The following is a 23,069-nucleotide window of genomic DNA, read 5'->3' as shown; positions in this document are numbered from 1 at the left end:
GAGACAAAGACTTTGTCTGAATTCAAGAAAGTGTGGGACAAGCACATGGTAGTGGATGCTGCAGATGGGAAGACTTGATGGGCCATTTGGCCTTTATCTGACATCATGTTTCTTTGTTTCCTTTAATTGTGCAATTAATCGCGAGTAAAAATTAAAATCACAATACAGATGTTTTGTTCAATCAGCTTCATGTCGGCTAGTCCTTCAACAGAACCCTTTAAAACAAGGTCAGGGTCAGAAAATTCCTCATTTTTCTCCCTCCTCTCTTCACCACCTGTCTGAATTCTCCAGAATATGTTAATTCCATTCAAAATTCTCAATGTTCACATCATTGGGACCTTATTCCCATGAAGTCTACCTTATCTAGTCCAAAGCAAACTCCATATCCAGAAGAATTCAAGTCCATCCTCCAGTCTTGTTCACTGACAAAAGGAAGTTATAGTCCTAGTCATATGTAAGATTCTACAAGAGCTCCAGCTGAATATTTGGAACGCAATGTTCCACACCACTTGCATGAAGCCATCTGGGGCTTTGTTGCAAGATGCTACCAACACTATATCACAATCAGAACCAGCCTTCCTTCCACGCTTTAATGTCAGAAGCAGCTTTAAAGAAAAATAAGGTCACAAAAGTCCAAAATTTATGGGCCATCAGGAGATGATAATTGCATTTTGTTTTGATATAAATGTCAAGGCCTGCAAAATAAACTGGGCTTTACCAACTTTGGTCAAAAGCCTTATTACAGTCGTAGCTGATCTTCAAGCAGCTTCTCTCTCGCTGTGGTAGCATCTAAAGCTTGCATAATTTCATATTCACAGGATCACGATTGTCCTGCATATTTTGTTTTACATCCACATTGGCTTTTTTTCTTTGAACTGAAATATCTCTGGACCCCTGAGGAAGACGGTTCAGTCGAAACACGGACCATGCTGGATCCCCATCTTTTAAAGTATATGTGGATTCTGCTGTTGTAATGTGACTCTTCATAATTTTATTGACTAAATAAACTCCTGCAACACGAACATCACCTCCGCAGTCTCTTTTTTTTTGTGCTTGACTTCACCGTATTTCATTGTGGATCTGTTGGGTTCTTTTGGGGGTATTTTTTTTTAATTAGATAACTGTAATTTGTTGATAGGCATGTGTAAAGCAACAATTAAATCAGCAGTAATGAGTTCAAAATCCTGCAGCTAGGATCATTCATAGTTTGAAGCCATGAGATTATATTTCCCTAGTATCAAAGGGCCTTCATTGTTTCCCCAATGGGCTTTAGGATTGAGTTTAAGATCCTGACCGGAGAGTTTAAGCTATTGCAACATATGAAAGATTGTTTATCTGTATTTACTCATGTCTGCTCCTTGTGCTCTATGCAGCTTTGGCTTTTACACATTCCTGGTCCTAAAGAAATGTGTTCTTTAGTATTGATCTGTGGTGGAACGGGTTCTATATGACTTGTGAGCATAGATTCTTATCTGGGCTTTCATAAGGCCTTTCCCACATATTTTAAGGGCAGCATCTTTGATTTATGTCTTAATATGTCTAGTTATATAATGTTTTGCCCAGCAACGTTCCTTGTAAATTGTGTTTTACGGCTGAGGTTAAGCTGTTTAGATGTGTGGTGATGTACAGATGCACGAGTGCACAGAGAAAGGGTAGAACACATGCAACAATGCTAACGCCAGGTTATATAATCTGTGCATTTTGGAAGGTCTGTAATATACTCCACCCTTTCAGAAGCCATTACTTAATGAACAATGTTTGGTCTCCTGTGCCATTTGCCACTATGAGAACTTCTGCGCTTTTGGTCACATTTGAAAATGTATATCAAAATTTAAGGAAGGGTCCAACTTACTGCTCAGAAGAGCTACAACACTCGGGAACTGTTCCATTGTCTATCTCGCCCACCCTTGGACCTCATCTGCTCTTGTATAGCGCCTGCCTGCAAGCACATTACAGAAAAAGTGGTTAAATCAATTAAACCGCTCTCAGTTCGCTACGGTCTCTTTTTCCATCATTCTAGTTCTTCAATCTTGTCCCATACCAAGCAATAGAAATGCGCTAATACTTTAGGCAATGGAAAAAAAAATCACTAAGCACTGTTCTGTAAAGGGTGTATGCCCTTTAGAGAATAGAGCTTAAGCATGGGTCTTGTGCCTGGCTCTGGGTTTCAGATTTTCACCTGCTGAAGCTTGGTAAAAATGCCAGTGCACTTACCCAGAATCTTATAACTATGTACGCAAAATTTCAGAACATCCTCCTGACATGTCCATGCCCTTTTCGAGATATGGATGCACTGTCCTCAAAATAGTATTAATGAGTGCCAATTAACATCAATAATTACCCAATTATTGATGTCATTAAGCAATTAATTTGGGTGTGTACCTTGGAAACATGTGCCAATTGGGCGGGTAAATATGGGTGCCATCGATAGAATTCGGGGGATAGCACAAAATTTTAGAAATAAGGATGTCCAAGTCTCATGTACTTTAGAATAGGATCCACTGCTGTACAGTCTTTTCTAAAGTACAGTACATGAAAAACAAACGTTCAAGTGCTGGCTACATCCAGCATGAACCTGCATTTTACAAACCAAAATGTCCAAACTATGAACAGGGCAAAACAAGGGCCATGAAAGTCTATGTGGCAGCCACCCAAATGCCCTTGTGAAGGAGTTGCCTAATGGTTAGAACAGCCTGCAGAGATCCAGAGTTGCTGGTTCAAGTCCCACTGCAGCTTTTTGTCATTTTTCTTTCTGTTTTGTTCCCCCTGCGCTATAGAAATAATAATAGTAGTAATGGTAAGCCCTCCAGAGATGGGAAAAATATTTACCATGATTTCCTCTACCATTTACTGTGACTTCCCAGTGGAGAACTGCTCAATTGGAGCACCTTTCTGTAACCTAAAAGTGCCAAGTACCAGATCTAAATATGCTACAAGGAGTTGCGGTCTATCTTTTGGCTTCTCCCTAGTTCCACCCAGACCACTCCCCCTTACCATATTAACGTACAACAGTTTTGGACGTCTATATTCGGACTTTATAAAATCAGTATTTGGATGGCCATACAATACAGATGTCTAAATGCTGGTTTTCAGACACTGAAAACGGGAACAGAACGTCTACAATAAGCCCCAAGAGGTTCTGAGCTCACAGAGCAGGATGCCAACCAAAACTGCAAGTAGAAAATTACTGGTAACCTTTAAACTGGGACATTACATCTCCTGCAAGTACAGCAGGAGAAAAGTCTGCACACAGCTTTGGATAGCCAGAGTCTTGGTAGTCAGTTGGCTTAGCAGGTTTAAAAAAAGGCTTGGATCATTTCCTAAAAGAGAAGTCCATAGGCCATTATTGAGATGGCTTGGGGAAATCCACTACTTCTTCCTAGGATAAGCAGCATAAAATCTGTATTATTACTTGGGACCTGGGTTGGCCACTGTTGGAAACAGGATACTGAGCTTGATGAACCTTCAGTCTGTCTCAGTATAGCAACTCTTATTTTCTTATGCGAGCTAAGTCTAGGACAATCAAGCCATTGTGACATCAATGATGAAGTTGGCTCTTAGGCATTGGTGGAATGAGGCATGATGACATCACAATCTCAGCAGCTCTGGAATGTTGCTACTTTTTGGGTTTCTTTCTGGTACTTGGGACCTGGGTTGGCCACTGTTGGAAACAGGATACTGAGCTTGATGAACCTTCAGTCTGTCTCAGTATAGCAACTCTTATTTTCTTATGCGAGCCAAGTCTAGGACAATCAAGCCATTGTGACATCAATGATGAAGTTGGCTCTTAGGCATTGGTGGAATGAGGCATGATGACATCACAATCTCAGCAGCTCTGCAATGTTGCTACTTTTTGGGTTTCTGTCTGGTACTTGGGACCTGGGTTGGCCACTGTTGGAAACAGGATACTGGGTTTGATGGACATTCGGTCTGTCCCAGTAGGGCCATTCTTATGTTCTTATCCAGTACCGAGATCTAGTTTAGTTTATCCATATTTGCTCAACTGCTTTTCATATACAATGCCAAAACAGTGTACAATCACAAACAGCCAATACAACATCAGCAATATAAAAGACAAAAAAATTCATACATCATTGGTTATATGTTAATAAATATAAATTTTTTAAAAAACCCCAACCAACAAATATCATGAACACCCCCCAAAATAATTGTAAAATATCATAACTGGCGTTCATTTAGAATTATCACCAAAAACCAGTTTTGACACAAAGCTTGGGAATAGAATGCCAGTTCCACTGTGGCCAAGTGTCCAGATTGTGAACATTTCTTGATGTCAGGCCATTCCTTTAACCACTACATAGGATTCATCACCATGGCTATCACCCCTGTATGCCATCTAAAGCCTCACCAGCCCCACTGCATTCCCTTTGATATTAATGATTTAGGAAAGCACTGAGAATAAGTTTAGATTTACTGTTAGGTCTGAGGCAAAACCACCAGGAGATGTCAGGTATGAAACCAAGTCACTGCTAAAGTCACAAATATACACACAGTGCATTTATCCCAGATCTTGGAAACTGGCATGAAACACACAATTAGCTAGGGCTGCGAAAAGGATTATCTCCATTCAGTTTATGGGTACCAGGCTACACGCTAGAGAGCCTGTACCCACCAGAATCTCTTCCATCCCTGCCTGACCTCGTGAGGAATCCCCTCCATCTCCGCCTGACCCTGCGAGGAATCTCCTCCGTTCCCCCTTAAAGTTACCTGTCCCCATAAAAAGCAGCAATTACTTCTGACAGTTTTGATTTTAGCTTAATTGAGTTTTACAGAAACTCAAAACAAAAAGTCAGACATCTGCCAGAACACACAGACAGACCTTCACCAAATACAGAACGATGGATCACAAATTACAGATAGAAATATGAATATCACAACTGAACTGGAAACCCTAAAACATCAAGCTCCAGCTCTGTCTCCCCAACTGGTGGATGTATGGTAAACAGCAACTGGATCGACGGAACATTAGGTAGGCCTTGGGAACCCCGTTTCCATCCCAATGGAAATCCCATAGATCTGGAGGGATCCCTGTGGGACCTGCGGGATTCCTGCAATCCCCGTTCAGACCTCTACTACACACACGGAGCAGAGAAAGACATTCCTGAATCCCAAGCAAAGTGTTATTTGACCAAAATTGACCTCAGTGCCTTGTAAATACAGTCTAAACCTACACAGCAAAAAAAAAAAGGCACAGAAAACCAGCTTCTTGGAACCTTCTATAGGAGCATGCCCTGATCTGTTCGGTCCCTACGTACTGCCATTATCACAAATATTTCTGTGAATTCTGCAACCAAATGCATTCCATTGCAGGCTCACCCACTGCCTGACACCTTGAACTGCTCATCCAGCCCCTGTAGGGAAAAGTGAAAGCAATCCTTTCCTAGTTGGCTTTTGTCTTTAATGGAGAACATTCGTATTTTGATTTCTCCATCTTTGGGCTTGGTAGGGCCTTTTAGGGTTGCTTTGATTTATTACATCTTTTCTTCAAGTCCCATGGTACATGTTGATTTATTCCTTATAGCATATTATTTACATGGTTTTCCTAAACGGATTCGCTGAATGCAAGATTTCTGAAGCTCAGTGGAACGGAAGTGTTCAAAACTCAGTGCAGATTAAAGATGTGGCTATTTGCATCCAAACCCCTTGTCAAGTTTGGATTTAGCTCAAGGCAGACTGCAATCAGCTATGGTGGGTATTTCGGTGGTCCCAGCAGACTTATAATCTAAGAGGCCCTTTTACGAAGATGCGCTAATAAAAAGGGTCATGCTTCCCTAAAATAGGGCTTTTTTCTTTTATTTCTTTTCAGATCCCACAATAATTTTTCCATTAGCATGCAAGACCTGCACTTTTAAGATTCTGTATACCGTAATTTCACTATCTGCATATTGTAACTTGCTGATTGTCCAGCTCTCTTCAGTTGTAAACCGCCTAGAAGTCACGCGATTATGGCGGTATAGAAGAATAAAGTTATTATTATTACCGCTTGAAGACTCAAATGATATTCTCCAAAGCAAAAATACAAGCTGGCAACACCTCCCCTCCCCGGATTAGTTACCCCCAAAAATGCTCAGCTACTTGAAACACGCCTGACCCGATTCAGCTCAGGAAGAGCTTATGAAATTCAAAAACCTTGAAGAAGCCACACTGGCGAAACGGGTCCCGTCGGATTGCATTAAGTACTAACTTGCTACAGCGGAGCCTCAAACGGCACGGCGAAGATTTTTCGTCTACTTTGGGGATCGGTTTAACAACAACCTATAGGAACTCAAGCTAAGTGGCTTTATTTTTTTTTTTACAACAGCAAAGTCGTCACATTAGCGAGTCTTAACTTACAAAGGTGCGCTAGCGTTTTTAGCGCACGCGCTGGATTAGTGCGCGCTCCCCGAAAAACTACCGCCTGCTCAAGAGGAGATGGTAACGGCTAGTTCATGCATCATTTTAGTGCACGCTATTCCGTGCGTTAAGACCCCTTAGTAAAAGGAGCCCTTCTTTCTGAATGACGCCTGCCTATCTACTTACAATCAACGTTATTGTTATTTAAAGTCCACTAGGATTTTCTCTCTGCTGGTTGGCTGTTTTTGAAGTCTGCTAAGACATAGAAACATAGAAACATGACGGCAGAAAAGGGCTATAGCCCATCAAGTCTGCCCACTCTACTGACCCACCCCATTAAGTCTGAGTACTAATGACCTAGTTCCTTAACTCGACTCTCGTAAGGATCCTACTAGGGCATCCCATTTATTCTTAAAGTCAATAACGCTGGTGGCCTTGATCACCTGCTCTGGAAGCTTGTTCCAGTGATCTACAACCCTTTCTGTGAAGAAATACTTCCTTATGTCACTATTGAATTTCCCTCCTCTGAGTTTGAACGGATGCCCCCTTGTGACCGAGGGTCCCTTGAGAAAGAAGATGTCTTCTTCCACTTCGACACGTCCCATGATGTATTTAAATGTCTCAATCATGTCCCCCCTCTCCCTGCGCTCCTCTAGAGTGTAGAGCTGCAATTTGTTTAGTCTTTCTTCGTACGAGAGACCCTTGAGCCCCGAGATCATCCTAGTGGCCATTCGCTGAACCGTCTCAACTCTAAGCACGTCTTTACGGTAATGTGGCCTCCATAGGTTTATGTTTATTAAAAACTGTATATGCCAAAAAAGGATCCAAGCGGTTTTCAAAACAATTTAGAAAAGAACCCCATTCAAGAACAGAAAAAGAAAGAAAAGAGAACATTTTTTTTTTTTTAATACGTAAAATCCTATAACGATCGAATATCAATAATAAAAGTTAACTAACTGACAATACAAACGGCGAAAGAAAAGCAGCAAACAATTGCTTTTATTCTTTTGCTAAGTTAATGCTATTTGAATTTATTCTGCATCAGACAAGTTGGTTGAAATTACAGAATTTCAGTGGGAAGGCTTCGGAGGTAGATAAGGCTCACGGTGGGAGGGTTGGCGGGGTTCTGGTGTACAAAGGGGTGGGAGGGAGGGATCTTATTTAACGAGGGGTTGTTTTGGGGGGTGACGGGATAATCGCGCGCCAACCATCGAGCGCTGACAATTCGGCGCAAGAAAGAAGTGCGCCACGGGAAAACTTAGTTATAAAGAGCTCCGACGGGGGATGTGGGGGGGGGAATCCTCCCACTTTACTGCACAGAGTTCACGCTGCCGTTGGGGGGGGGGCTGCAAAAAAATCAAAAAAAGTTCAGTTTTCTCTATAATGGAGGGTTCCAACTCCCCCCCCCCCCCCAACAGCAGCGCCAACAGTAACATAGAAACATAGAAACATAGAACATGACGGCAGAAAAGGGCCACGGCCCATCTAGTCTGCCCACCCTAATGGCCCACCCCCTAATTACCTCCATGAAGAGATCCCACATGCCATGCCAAATAGAAAGTAGGGGAGTAAAGTAGGGGAGTTCCCCACTCACACCCCGCTTCGGAGCTCTTTAAAACTAAGTTTTCCCGTGGCGCGCTTCTTTCTTGCGCCAAATTGTCAGCGGGCGACTGACTATGAACCATTTTGGGGGGTAGGGCTTATATTAGGACCTACCCTGAAAATCATGGGGGAACCACAGTATAGCCTTAGCACCCTGAGGATGTGGGGTCAAACCCCACGCTGCTCCTTGTGACCCTGGGCAAATTACTTAATCCTCCACTGTCCCAGGTACATGAGAAAGATTGTGAGCCTGCCAGGACAGAGAGGGGAAATGCTTGAGTACCTGATTCTGAGTTCCTTTGGGAGGAAGGGCTAAAAAATTAAATAAATATTCTCTGCTAAAGGATTTATCTTGGTCTCTGCAACCCCAGCAGGCTGGAATCCCACCAGGGTCTCTTGCACTGATATAGTTGTATTTTTTCCACAAGACACTTTCAAATTTAAATGTCTTGGCAAGCCTAATCATAACATCCCACAAGTTTCTCAAGGAAATGAGTCCATGATCTGTGACTCATTCCAAAATGTCTCTGGCGCATGCAACTGTCCAGTCCCGCGAAAACAAAGTCACCGAGCTTGTGAGAAGGACAGAGAGAGAGAGAGAAATTTGTTGCAAAAAGGGGAGAATTGAAAGAAAGGAGTCTGAGGGTCTGGAGTGAGAGAAATCTGTTAGGGACATCACCTTTTTATTTTTAAAAGAGGGGCTGCTTTTAACACATCTCTTCCCCTTCTGCAATACAGTTAAGGGGACTGGTGTGCTCACCGATTATGTCCCCAACCAGTTTGCGAGCATTCCCCGACCCGATTCACTAACCCTCTGCCCGATCCGATCCGCCCATGCAATTGAGGGGAAATGGCACGCATAAGTAGGAAGGCAGTGATTCACTAAAGTTCAGTGACTAAACAGAAGAAGGAACACCAATTGGGTTTGCCAATCCAAAATGAAGCGACTGCAGAGGACCAGTCGCTTGCTGTCCCTGCCGACTCTCCTGCTCTCTGCCGCCCTGAAATCCCAGTTTGTCCCCGACGACTCTCCTGCTCTCTGATGCCTTGAAATCCATATATTCTGCAAAAAGCACAGTGCAGTGCGAGCCGGTGGTTTTAACCCGCAGGTTATGTTTAAATATGTTTATTGAGTTTTATAACATAACAGAAAGAACAGTATACATCTTTTCAAACTCGAATCATCCCCCCTCCCTCTTCCTCCCCATCCCTATCCCCCCACCCCCCCAACATCCTTAGGTAACAAGATTCCTTCCTCTATCTATCAAGTTATTACGGGTTCAATAAGTTACTTCGCGCTTTATGAGTCAATGTCAGCCAAAAGGGTTCCCAAACGGAACAAAATGTACGTCCTGTAGGAGTGTCCAGTGATGCCAAAGATAATCTTTCCATTGACGCTTGACGAAGCATCAGTATTCTCCAGAGTGACACTGTCGGCGGATCCGACGTGATCCAACAATGTAATATTGTTTTCTTTCCCAAGAGGATTGTCCGGGCCATAAAATCTCGAAATCCTTTCGGGGATTAACCCGCAGGTTAAAAGCGTGTTCTGTTCCACATCATCTGGCTGCACCCAGGCCAAACTGAAATGATTCCTTATTAATGCCCACTCATAGGGCCAGCTAAACTGCAGTCACCGCTCCCCCTTTGACCTCGCTTGTGCGAAGAGCAAGCACAGGCGCAAATCGCATCTACAACCAACAAGGATGATCTGCGCATGCGTCTCGATCGCCGTAGGGCGTGCGTCCAATCGCATCATTTGCGCGCTGAAGCTGTTGTGAATCAGTCGCTCGGCAAGACTCGGCCACGGATCACCCTACAACGGTGGGTTTAGTGAATCTAGGCCTAAGTTCTGGAAACCTAATTTGCATTTTGCAAGTGCACCACATGGGCTGGTTCTTCCCAAAATAACTTTAAAAATACCCCTTGCTGCTGCAAGAAGTGTAACTTTTGGGGCCATGTAATGGTTTGAAGAATTTGTTACAAATGCTACGAGGAAGCCAAACTTTTCCCCGACATAACTTCCACAGGGTGGCACTACCCTGCTGCCAGCCTCCCGTGCATTCCTAAAATAACCCAGTACTGTAGTTCAGTGGTCTCAAACTTTGAGGCCTTCGGTATTATAAAGAATGATTCTTTATGGAAAACTTGTGCCTTAAGTGTCCGGTGGTCGCTGTAACCTCACGCAAGCGCTTTCCTGCGTCTGTACGCGATTGTGAGGTGGAGTCCAATCGCTCGCAGACGCAGGAAAGCGCTTGCGTGAGGTTACAGCAGTGAGGCGGGCAACGTTCCAGAACGTAAGGTAACCACTGGCGGCAGTGCAGCTTGTGCGTGCGTCTGGCGCTGGAGGAGGTGAGACCCGAAGGCGGTTGCGAGCTCAACCGCCGGACACTTAAGGCACAAGTTTTCCATAAAGAATCATTCTTTATAATACCGAGGGCCTCAAAATAGTTGGTCCAAAATCTTGTCTCTTGCAGTTAATGCTTTGATAGTTTTTCACTTTCTGCTTTCAGCTGTGCATAGCTGAAATTATCAGAAGCAATTAAGGAAAGATTTATAAACTATAGTTTATAAATATCTCCTTAATTGCTTCTGATAATTTCAGATAATCCACATTTTGGATTTGTAGGTACTTACCTCATGCAAAGTTGTCATTTCTTTAATAATCTTGCCAATATATACCCGACATGCATGTTTCAGATGAAACTTTTCTTCAGGGTCGAGGGAAAACATTTGAGGGAGCCTGTGTCAAACTTACAACGTGCATGTGGGGAGAGGTGAATGAATAATGAAGGACAGATCACTATAAAGCTAAGTGATGTTCTTCCGCTTTTTTTACATTGAAAAATACCGATTATAAAGGATAAATTAAAAGATAAAAAATGAATTAAAATAAAAAGAGTGTGAATACACAATAAAAGTTGGACCAACGAAGCGTTCATACAATTAAGTACAAGGTGATTTCATCTATCTTCTACCTTATGGTGAGATACAAGTTAAGATAAGGTGCGACACAATCTGATTTCTTTAATAAGACATTAACTATTTTTTCTGCAGCCCTCCAAGAACCTACAAATCCAAAACGTGGCCCTGCAAAGGGTTTGAGTTTGAGACGGCTGCGGTAAGGAATGCGGAAGAACAGTGTGACTAGTAGGCAAGTTAATCAAGGAGTGGGGACAGGGACAGAGCCCAAGCCTGCGGGGACGAGGGACAAACTTTGTCCCCATGTCATTCTCTAAAAGCTTAAGCCTAATATCAAAATGTGAAAACTTTAACTGAATTCAGTGATGAAAAAAAACAAAACAAAACTGCAGAAACCAGGCGGCTACAAAGGCCAAGTAGACCAATTTGTCCTGATCATCAGTGATTCCTTCAACCCGCACCCCCCAAGAGCGCCACTGCAGCCTGCTTAGGCAGAGAGAGAAACACCAATTTACCAATAGGGGCCCAAGATCGGACATTCCCACCACATATGAAAAAGTATACCCCGATTACCACCCCCCCCTCCAACCATCAGCAGAAACCGAAATGGAATTCACGCCTAATTTCAGATGCTCAATTGTGGGCAACTTTTCTAGACCCTGCACAGGTGTAAAATGTTCCAAATTCAGCAGGTCTTTTGTATTTCCAACCTAGATGCCCTCCGTATAATAGGGTTTTAACATGTCAAAGGCTTTCTTCTATTCCTTGTTGGGGTTTTTTTTTGTATCTATATATCTCAGCCTTGTTCTACTCCCACCCAGATTAGAAAGAAAGAAACCGCACTGTACCATGGGAAGGCCGTCACTAGCTGCCATGTCTCCAGACCCAATGTGCGTCAGATGAATGAAGTTCATTGGTTCTCCTATCATGGAACGGTCGATCCGTCTCTTCCTCTTCTTCTAAAATTAGGGGGGGGAGGAAAAAGATAGAAAATATAAACATGCATTGAGCTCACAGGTAGAGTGAGAAAACAGAAGTAACAAAAGAAACCAATATTTTAAGCCCTATGGGGACAGGATCCTTGAGTAGAACCAAATTATCCCGCAAATAAAATCCAAAAGTGACCAGCCCACCCTCTAACTATAATCCCTCACTCTCATAATTTTCAAGTTTAATTAATTTTAATATACCGACCATCGACGTGCACCTGGCTGGTTTACAATGCTAAAAATGAAAGGTTAAAATACATTTTTTTGTAGGGGGGGGAAATGTGAACATTAAATAGACAAATTACAAATACGAACATGAGCTTGAGGGGAAAGTGGGAGGGGAAGTTAATAATTACATCATTAAAAACAAATTAATTAAAGGGAAGGGGGGAGGATAAAACACCAGGAATGGGGATGGCTTCTTAAAAGCGGTTCGTGTTTAATTTGCAGATTGTTGGAAAGGAAATATTTAGACGCTTGGAATAAGAACATTTTTAGTGTAGTCTTGAATTTGTCGAGTGAATTTTCGAGGCGGAGTTGAGGTGGCATGGCGTTCCATAAAGTTGGAGCTACAATGGAAAAGTTAGTTTTTCTAGTGTAGTAGAATTCTTGGTCAGTAAATTCTGATCAGCCGATCTAAGGGTCCGGGGAGGGCAAGAGGGAATGATGAGTTTATCAAGAAAAGATGGAAGACGCGTAAGTTGATTTTAAAGACCAGCATTACAGTTTTATAGGCGATGCGGTGGGTGATGGGTAGCCAGTGAGCTTCTTGCGGAAGAGGAGTATCATGATCATATTTCCCAACCTTATAGATAAGTTTGATTGCCGTATTTTGAATGAGCTACAGACGACATAGTTCTTTTCGAGTAATTCCATTGTATGGGGAGTTGCAGTAATCTAAGCTCCATTCTTTTCAGCCAAACCATTCTAATGGCAAGTTCCAATAAATAAAATCAATCACATTTATAAAGAAATCCACCCAAGGCGATGTACAGCAAACACAGCTCCATACAGAAATAACTTTTACATTCAGACTAGATCGGTTTTTTTTTGCGCTGACCTGCTCATTCTGGTTTGACCCATTGAAGGGAGGGTAAGGTGCTAACTTTTAGTGGAATAAATATTTGCTTACAGACCTTTATTTCCAAATGACTTATCACTGAAACGAGGCCTGACGTTTCGTAAGCTCTGGGAAGAGTCAAATAGCAGCTGATCCCTAACTCATCCCCATGTAATATTTCATGTGTCACAACTTGCTCGCGCCAGGCTTCAGAAGTCTTGCCAGCAGTAGCAGACGCAGATGCACACATGTTCTCCAAAGCCTGGCTTTCCATATCATTTAATGGATCGGAGAGGGTGAGAACCCAAGAGGCTTGCCTCTTCTGCTTCTTTTTTTTTTGCTCTTGCCAGACATAAGATTTTGGTTAGCTGCTACTGGACGGGTCACATCGGTTCGACGCTACTGCACAGAGAAATTAGAATACAAAGTTCAGGATGTGTTCATTCAGCAGCTGATAGTTTCAAAGTTTATTTAAGTTTTGATTAAACGCTTATCCAAAAGTACAAAGCGTTGTATTTAAAAATAACTGGGAGACGAACATTTTAAGTTATTGGACATACACAACTAAATAGCTTGGAGACCAACATTTTTAAATTAATACATGAACTAATTATTAGACATACATGAACTAAACAAACATACTTATGACTTGAAAACAATGGGAAAAGAGGGAAGAACTACAATTTTATAGAAAGAATACATAAAAGGAAAATACAATAGGAAAAGGGAAAAAGTTCAAAATGGCTGGAGTAGATACGTGTATAAAAATCAATTATGGCCATCTTTAAAAAGCAAGCATTTTAGACTGCTTTTGAATTTCTGCAAGTTTCGCTCAGCTCTAAGGTATAGAGCAGGGGTTCCCAAACCTGTCCTGGAGGACCCCCCCAGGCCAGTCGGGTTTTCAGGATAGCCCCAATGAATATGCATGGAGCAGATTTCCATTATATGCAGATCACTCTCATGCATATTCATTAGGGTTATCCTGAAAACCCGACTGGCCTGGGGGTCCTCCAGGGAGGGAGAGAGTTCCAAATTGAAGGGCCGGTGACTGAAAAAATGCAAAAAAAAGTAACTTGAGCTACCTTGGGCGATTAATTAGCAATTCTGGAATATTCAAGTTTCAAGTTTAATGGAGATTTGATTAATCGCTTAATCATAATTCTAAGCGATGTACATAATAATAAAATGACAAAATGTGGGGAACAATACAATGAATAACAAAAATCAGGTCTGACAAGACTATTGTCAAACGTAACAAAACTAAGAACATAAGGGAAGAGAGGGATAAGAACTACAAATTATTTAAAAGTTAAAGAGACATATAAGGGAGATACAGAAGGAAAGGGAAGTTAAAAATTACTTCAATAAAATTAGAGAGAAAAAGTCAAATTGGTTGGAAGACTAAATGGCTCATTTTCAAAGGCGTCTTTAGTTTACTTTTGAATTTTTCTAAGTTGTGTTCTTCCCTCAAGTGAATAGGAAGCGAGTTCCAAGTTTGGGGGGCTGTGACAGAAAAAAATCAATTGCCGTCTAGTATTAATAATTCCAAGGGTTATCAGTTTGGCCTACTGCGTCAAATGGGACCTGGGCTAAAAAATAGCATGAGTTCGTGGTCAACTAGCACGTCTTAACAGGAGCCTTCGTGGAAAACGTTCCCCTTTATTGTGTGGCGCAACGAGGTTAGAGGATCACTCAGAGTGATCATTTTAGGATTAATGACCTCGTTGTACTACATTTGCATGGCAGTATCGGAGACTGCCAGAAAACGCGGAAAAGACCTCTGTAAGCCGTTTTGATAATCCGCTGCTAAAATATATGCAGGCTTTGCTGGAACCGGTTTTGCGAGCACATTAAAGGCATGAAACTAATAGAGATTAATTTTTTTTTAAAAAGACAGATTTAAGTCTTGAGACTCTGCCCCTTAACGTGAGCCTGTGCTGATAACTATGGTCAGGGACTGACTGCTCCAGACTGCCTTGTAAAAAGAGGGTCTATCTTTGCAGTACACTTCTCCCTCCGTATTCGCGGTTTCGATTATTCACGGTTTTAGCTTGCTGGCTCCTCCCCCAAATTACATCAGTTTGCATAGAGAAATCGCCGATTCCAAGGATTTACAGAAAAAAAAAAAAATTAGCTGATTCCCGGCACTTTCTTCACCGTGTTTTGCCTCTCCTTCAGGAACAGGCCAGGTCTCCCGCCATGTTATTCGCGGTTTCACCCTATTCACGATGGTTTTTGATAGAAAACAGCGAACAACATATGAAAAAGTTACTTGCGGTTTTCCTGTATTTGCGTTTCTGTTAATCCCCTATCACCAGCGAATACGGAGGGAGACGTGTATATTGTTATCTGGGAGGCAGCCCAAGTGCAAACACAAGAGGCTGCAGTTACAGGTTAATTGCCCACTAACCAAAGAAGATAGTTTTAACAAATTAAGTGCTGTTAGGCTGCCAGACAGAGCAGTGCACACTGATGCAGTACGGAAGAGGAAATTGGGAACAGTCCTACATATGGCAGGAACTGGAAATGCTTCAGCAGGAGTCAGGCTCAATCAGCTCCCCAGAGTGGCATCCACGGACAAGCTCAGAGTGCCCTGGTAGCAGAGTAGTGAAGTCGCTGCGTTAGTCCATTTTTAAAAGTGTGCGCTTGGTCTAGTGAAGAGTTACAGCCATCCCCTCCCTTCCCTTTCACCGCTCTCTGGTGACTGCTCTGCTTTGAACACAACTTCCTCTTTTTCACCAGTTTCGCTCTTGCTTGTCTCGGCATCTGCAGGATGTTTGTACCAAAGATCTGACAAGTCCGCAAGTTGCAGCGGTTTCAAACCCAGCGGCTGCGACACACGAAGGTGGCTTTACAGGATCCAGCATCACATTGCAAGGGAGAGACTGATCCAGTTTTGACCCCCCCTGCGCCTTCCTCTGGAGTTAAAATGCCTGCTTTACTTAGAGAAACTGGGGTAAAACCAGGGCTGGATCAGCCCATCCTTTAAGATATGGAGCCATTCAATGAAGCTTAAACCAGTCCTAGATTAGGCCAGTTTATGCTCTGGACCTTATCAATGTAGCCCAGGGGTGTCAAAGTCCCTCCTTGAGGGCCGCAATCCAGTCAGGTTTTCAGGATTTCCCCAATAAATATGCATGAGATCTATTTGTATGCACTGTTTTCATTGTATGCTAATAGATCTCATGCATATTCATTGGAGAAATCCTGAAAACCCGACTGGATCGCGGCCCTCCAGGAGGGACTTTGACACCCCTGATGTAGCCTAATAAGATTTTGTTCCCCACTTCCCAATGCTCACTCTGTAACCTTGAGCGGGTCACTTAACCTCTCTGGGTCTCAAACTCAGAGAGGCCAAATTGCCCAGTCCAAACCTGGAGATTTGGGATTTGTGACCATTATGGGACTTGCAGCACTTCTTTCAAACGGAAAAAATCAGGTTCTACAAATTTCACACTGCTTTGGAATATAAGTTCAAAATCAAGGTTGGCCCAAAAGTCTCTAGCCTTGAACTGAGGCTCGGATGTACTAAAAATGGTCGCTCTAGCCGAGTGGATCGCTGTGGGCCGACTCATTGTCCGATTTTAAAATGGCAATCACTATACAACCAACTATGCATGCAAATTAGTTTCACAGAGGCCAGCCACATAATCCCACCCCACTAGCCGCTGGAAAAGCAACTTTCACACATGCGCAGAGCTGGCAGGGGAAACCCCAAAGCAGCCTCATGCCACTCAGCTGTTTGGGGCAGGAAGACTTTTTTTCTCTTTTTTTTAATGGGCACAGATGTTGTGCGTGTGTTACACACGCACAACACCTGTCCCCATGCCATCCGGACCCCCCCCCCACACACACACACAAACCCCACTCCCATGAAAATGACTCCCCTCAACATCTTAAAAAAAAAAGTCAGCAAGAGAGATGCCAACTCCATCCTTCCTTAGCCACCTGGACCACCCCATATCCCTGACTGACAACCTGGACCCTCCCTCTACACCCCCAATGCCCCCTACCACCAAGTCCCGAAGAGAAGGCCCTGGTGGGCTGGAGGGGGGTTCAGATCAGGACCCCCCCCCTCGTACTTTGTTGAAGAAAGCCGGTAAAAATGATGCCCACTCCTTCTTGTCGGCAGGCCCACCTCTTCAAAATAACAGGCTTTCCCCTTAATGGTGCATGAAACTATGCTCAGAGGGTAAGACGCTAATCTCCCACATCAAGATTGGTGAGACCATGTTGTCGGTAGCGGGTATAAAGCTGTGGAATCCCCTGCCAGAATGAATTTTAAGGAAATGTTAAAAACCCAACTGTTTGGGAATACTTTTTGAAGTTGAATCTTTTATGCAAACTGGATTTGAAAATTGTTTGGTGCTTATTGGTCATATTTTAAGAAGTGTTGTTCTGCAAAAATTGAACTATGTATGTTTGTTTAACATTTTATGCCTGTTATTATATAAACCTTATAGGTAATATACGGTATATACATTTTCAGGGACCCCAAATGCCTGCAGAACTGCTCGAGCACATGGTTTAATCCTCCTGCGTTGGCAAGCTTATCATGGTGTCTACAATGGGTGGGGTGGCACAAGCTTAACCTCTTCCTCTGCGATGGGAAAGATTATTTGATTTTCATTCATTTATTTAGATTTGACTCGTGCCTTTTTCAGCTCAAGGCGAGTTACATTCAGGTACAGCGGATATGCAAGAATGTAGGGTGTTTTGAGAGGTGGCAAGACCGGCAGACTTAGCTCAGTGAGCAATTCTCCAAGAGCACTAGCCACTAAGGGGTTAAATTAGTTCCACCCCCCCCCCCCCACTTCAAACCGGTTGGACAAATGCTGGTCCCATGTTAGAAAGCCAGCCAGTACTTACACAAGATTCCTCTCTTCATTCTGTTTCAGAGAGAACGGAAAATAGATTAGGATCACAAGCTGGGGGTCACTGCCAAGTCCCCATGTAACCTCATCGCAGGCCCTGGTCTCCATCCAGCGGGGCGCCCACTCCTCCATGGAAAACAGCGTTCAACAGCAGGTCGGAGCAGCTGCTAGCTTTACCCACTCTTTCTCCCCTGCCCTTGCCAGAAGCCAGTTCTATACAAGTCTTCAGAATCTACAGCACCCCAGCTGGGCTATTTTGTGCATCTCTTTGGGGGGCAGGATGGGAGAGATTGGCACCCCTTAATCCTTTTTCCCAGAAGCGCATGATGTCCCGTTACCCGTCTTTCCCGCAGGCAGGTAGCAGGAATGTGCCAAAGTGCTTTCCTCCTGCCTACAGCTTCATGAGAAAAAGCCAAAATGTTTTTATGTCCTCGTTGTTAAGGGGTACTGCAACATGGGACGGAAATTTAAGAGGAGAGAAATAACACTGGGATTCGGAGAGGGTGAGAGCGAGGTCAGAATACCCAGTTCTCAGGACTGGCTTTTAATCCAGTCCTAGTCTTACCCCGTATAGTTCTGCATTTCATGAGGGCGCAATTATTATCTCAGGTATGTTCCTGCTACATCTGTGGATAAAAGCCAAAGATTGCAGCTTAAGTTTGTTCTCCGCCTTTATATATCGCCCACGCGAGCCTATTGGATGGGCATCACCCAGGTACATCAATGCCCGAAATGTACTCAAGCACACGCCCCGCTGGGGCATATGTGTTGGTCCTGCCCTAGTATTCTTCAGTTCTGGCAGCGATTGGGTCACTACACTACCTCTCTCTGGACTCCGACTTCCCAGAGCGCTATTTGGCCTTTATACCTATTGCTTCTCCCAAACCCAAAGGGCTTTCAGCTTTTGTGGCTGGAGTGATGTTACTGGGCAAGAAGGCAGTTTTGTCCCAATGGCTGACCAGAAAACCCCCGACTTACAGTCACCGGAGATCACTGACGATCACACGTGCTTCGTTGGAGAGGCGGCATTTTTCAGACTTGAACACGGGCCCAGGCCGCAGATTCTGTTTGATTTGGGAGCTAGAAGTCGACTACTGAACTTATTTGACTAAGATTTTGTTTCCTGTCCTCGGGACCCCTTTTGTTTCAGTTTGGAGGATAAGGGGAATTGGGGAGGGATGAGGATTTCACTTGTGCACACTGGAAAATTAATAAATACATTTTAACATTCAAAAGTCCATAAACAAGGAAAAAAAACTAGGCTTACAGAACCAGTCCCTCTCAGAAAGTGGCTGCTTGTGAAATTATTCTGCAAGATCATAATGACTCATGAGCTGGAAGAACATTCTGGAATCTAGCCCTGCTCATCTGAAAACACTACAAGTTCCAGCATACACTGGGTGGGCTAGTGAAAGTCTGTATCACAGACTGGAGAGAAGAGATGACACTGTAGTGTATTAAAGACATCAAACTGCTACAAACCATTCAATGTAGGCTCCCGGGCCAAGGGTTACTTACAGGCTGTGGTTTCTCTACCACGCAGCAGCCCAGCTTGTGCCAAAAGTCACTCATGTTGTCGGACGTGTCCAGTTTGCTTCCACTTAAGCTTTCAAGGACCGCTGCAACTCCTCCGTTCCCCCCTGCCCTGTGGGGTTTGCAAAGCTGGGAGAATGTTTTTCCACCAAAAAAAAAACAAAAAACTGTTATCACGCAGGTTGGCAGGTCACTCCATAGGAGGGTTACTGAGTTAAGACGAAGCTTGTCTTTTCCTCTGTGTAAGTCTTCAAATATGCTCAGAGGCCACCAGTACTGTTTTTTGGCTCCAAGGATTGCTCGTCAGAAGGGCCTGTTCGAAGAGAAACCAAAAATGATGATTAGGAAATGACCACCAGCAGCCAGTCCGGACTCAAACATAACATAAAAATCAACTTCTAGACCGCGTAACCTTGCAGATCTACGAGGTTCACAAAAGATTACACCTACTTACAACCGAGCAATCATCGTGGAATTGAATTACCCTAAATCTAGAGAATAAGTAAGTTTTCAAACGTTTTCTAAATTCCAGATATGAGAAAGACATAAGAGATAGTTTAAAATTCTGTGTCCCAACTGGCAGCCTGATATGAAAGCATCCATTCATGAAATCTTTTGAACTTACAACCCTTCACCGATGGAAAAACACAAAAAAAAAAGCATGAGATTGATCCAACAAGACTTTAGGGCAGACACAACCCAACTTAAAACTAATACATGCCACAACCAGCAGCCAATGCAGTTCCCCATAAAAGGGAGTTAGATGGTCATTTTTGTTCTGGCCAAGTAAACGATGTTACGATAATCCAAACGGCCTAACACTATTGATCTAGTAGCCACCCCTTAAATATATTGGGCTGTGGCTGCACAGTTTTCCGTACTACAAAATCCCTGCATACTTTGGATCAGAGTGGCGATGAAAAACCAGGACTGGCCCACTATTCCCACGGGGCTGGAAACGGTTCTCAACTCATGGTTCGGTGGGACGGCGTTACACTGCCCGAGAGTTCTTTCATGCCTACCAGATGGCCCACCTCCCTTCGACATTGCTGGCTCCAAAATCAAGAGGGCCCTGAGAGAGCGTGTTTTGCTCTGCCAAACGAATGCAGCACTTAACCCTTTCAGGACCATAAGGATCGTAGGCCAATTTTTGTGGTTTTGACGACATTTTTATGGTAAAAAGGGCTTGCAGATGCCAAAAAATTGATTTTTTTTGTGAAATATCATTATTTTTATTTAAAAAATCACACTTCTGGCTTATGGACAGTGTGGCAAGTGAATCTTCTCGTCAATCTGGCAACGACGCTAATGAATGAATGTCGGAACCAGTTTGTTTACATAAAGGCAGTATCATATGGAATCCGTACATATCAAATTTAGAACTGTAGACTATCCCAATCAAAATTTATAGGATTTTAAAGTTATGGGACAAATATGTCCCTTGGTCCTGAAAGGGTTAAGTGGTACAGTGGTTAAAGCTACAGCCTCTGCTCCTTGAGGTGGTGGGTTCAAACCCCCGCTGCTCTTTGTGACCCTGGGCAAGTCACTTAACCCCCCCATTGCCCCAGGTACATTAGATAGATTGTGAGCCCACTGGGACAGGGAAAACTGCTTGAGTACCTGAATAAATTCATGTAGACTGTTCTGAGCTAGAACACTGAATGCATGAATAAATAAATAACTAAGAGGCCCTCCCAGTTCTAAAAGCCATGCCACCAGCGCTCCCACCCAGGGTTCTGTGCAGAAAATGTCTGTCTTCAACTACAATTTGTCCTTTTGAGGACATGTCCGGGGATCTGGCTCTCTGTCCGGGTTTTGAAAAGCCTCCTCTCGATCTCGTTGAGCAGGAGGCAGTCCACCCATGCGGGTCCAGGGTGTCCGGATTTGACAATCGTAAAATCTGGCCACTCTACTTCTGCGCATTACAGGGACTGCTTATTTTAAGACTAATGGGATTCTTGTAACGCATTTGCATAGGGGAAAGCCCTCCCCCAGGACCCTTTTGAGCATCGGAGGCTGAGCGGCCTAGCTACAACCAGTCTGCCTTGCACAGCAAGCTTTTGAGAATCTCCCCAAGATTTAGTACACCCGACAGGAACAGAAAGCGAAAGCGAATACGAGAGAGGTCCGAAGGTTGCTTTTCGTTCAGGAAATGGATACAGAAGCACCTGTCAAATGACATTCAAACAGACACTGTAAGATTTTCCACGGATGCCCTCCAAAGGCCCCACAGCAACAAGAGGGCATCCGTGGAAAATCAGGGGCGGGAAACTACACAGTGACACCAGGAAATACTTCTTCACCGAAAAGGGTGGTTGATCGCTGGAATAATCTTCCGCTACAGGTAATTGAGGCCAGCAGCGTGCCTGATTTTAAGACAAAATGGGATCGTCACGTGGGATCTCTTCACAGGGAAAGGTAGGGAGGGTTATTGGGGTGGGCAGACTTGATGGGCCGCGGCCCTTATCTGCCGTCTGTTTCTATGTTTCTGTTCTGAAATCTTTCAGGCGCTTGGTGTCTTAGGTTTGCCCAAGATTTACAAGAATTTTTTTTGTTTTTACCAAGACAGCTTTTTATACCCAAAGGTAAATCATTCAAAGAGTCCAAATTCCATCTCCTCTTTCAGTGCAAATAGGTCAGAAGTTAAAGGCAGGAAAAAAAATGTGCACATTGAGAAGTACAAAGCAACACATAGGTATATGACACTCTCTAGGCGAAGTGTCAGCCGTGCTCCTGGTCACTCCACTCCACCCCAAATATAGTCCAGCATCTCCCCTCTTCCAGGGTCCACCATCTCTCTCTTTCCTAAACCCAGAGGAACATGTTTCAAAAACAAAAAAAGCCATTCTGACTTTTGAAATTAAAATGATTAGACACAAATTAGAATGAGCAAGGACTATCTACCAAACATCACTGAGCTTGTTCCGTCACCTTACTCCTTTCCACCCCCCTTCCGCCACCACTGTGATTCCCTTCTGAATCCATATAACACCATCCTTGCCTGATGAAGGCAAGTGTGTAGTTCAAGAAAGTTAAGTTAGCTGAATGTGGCCTGGCTGGTGCCATGTACTGTGTACTGTTATGTAGAAGAGCCCCTGGTTTGATTCCCAGTTGGGTATCCCACGCCCCAGACTGGTTAGAGACCCCACATACAGCAGGAAAATTATGTGCTCTGGCTTAAGGGCGACACCTAGTGGACAGGTTCAGGGCCTATGATTGCAGAGTTTCTGAAGGAGCCCGAGTGTATTTTCCCCTCCCCCAGCTTAGAATCGTCGATGTATTGTCTAGACCAGTGGTTCCCAACCCTGTCCTGGAGGAACACCAGGCCAATTGGGTTTTCAGGCTAGCCCTAATGAATATGCATGAAGCAAATTTGCATGCCTATCACTTCCATCATATGCAAATCTCTCTCATGCATATTCATTAGGGCTAGCCTGAAAACCCGATTGGCCTGGTGTTCCTCCAGGACAGGGTTGGGAATCACTGGTCTAGACCACTGATCTAGATTAGCTGTGATGGGGGCGGAGGGAGGGATATGAAATGGGGGAAATTATTGCTCCCCCTTGTGGTTACCTTGGCATGATACAGGAGTGGTTTGTCATTGCCTTCTTCCAAGGAATGGAGGGTTAAGTTTTTTGCCCAAGGACACAAGTCGCTGCTGTGGGATTTGAACCTGGGCCTTCTGGTTCCCAGTTGTGCACTAAGCATTAGGCTTATGCCTCTGTTCCCAGCTGG

At 43.7% G+C, this 23,069-nt stretch overlaps 1 protein-coding gene across 1 annotated transcript in view; it reads right to left on the bottom strand.

Annotated features, from left to right (window-relative positions):
• The window catches only part of CDC42SE1 (CDC42 small effector 1), a 53,247-nt gene that overhangs the window by 9,867 nt on the left and 20,311 nt on the right, over positions 1 to 23,069 (bottom strand). Inside the window, exons 2-4 of the mRNA XM_033924146.1 lie at positions 19,320 to 19,647; positions 11,727 to 11,837; positions 1,853 to 1,939 (exon numbers count right to left, since the gene is read on the bottom strand). Coding sequence (XP_033780037.1) covers positions 1,865 to 1,939; positions 11,727 to 11,837; positions 19,320 to 19,373 — 240 coding nt within the window. The 5' untranslated portion in view covers positions 19,374 to 19,647 and the 3' untranslated portion in view covers positions 1,853 to 1,864. The remainder of the gene's footprint in view (positions 1 to 1,852; positions 1,940 to 11,726; positions 11,838 to 19,319; positions 19,648 to 23,069) is intronic.

The sequence above is a fragment of the Geotrypetes seraphini genome, chromosome 16 (genome assembly GCF_902459505.1).
Source record: "Geotrypetes seraphini chromosome 16, aGeoSer1.1, whole genome shotgun sequence".
Taxonomy (NCBI): domain Eukaryota; kingdom Metazoa; phylum Chordata; class Amphibia; order Gymnophiona; family Dermophiidae; genus Geotrypetes; species Geotrypetes seraphini.
This window is presented reverse-complemented; position numbering and strand designations above follow the sequence as displayed.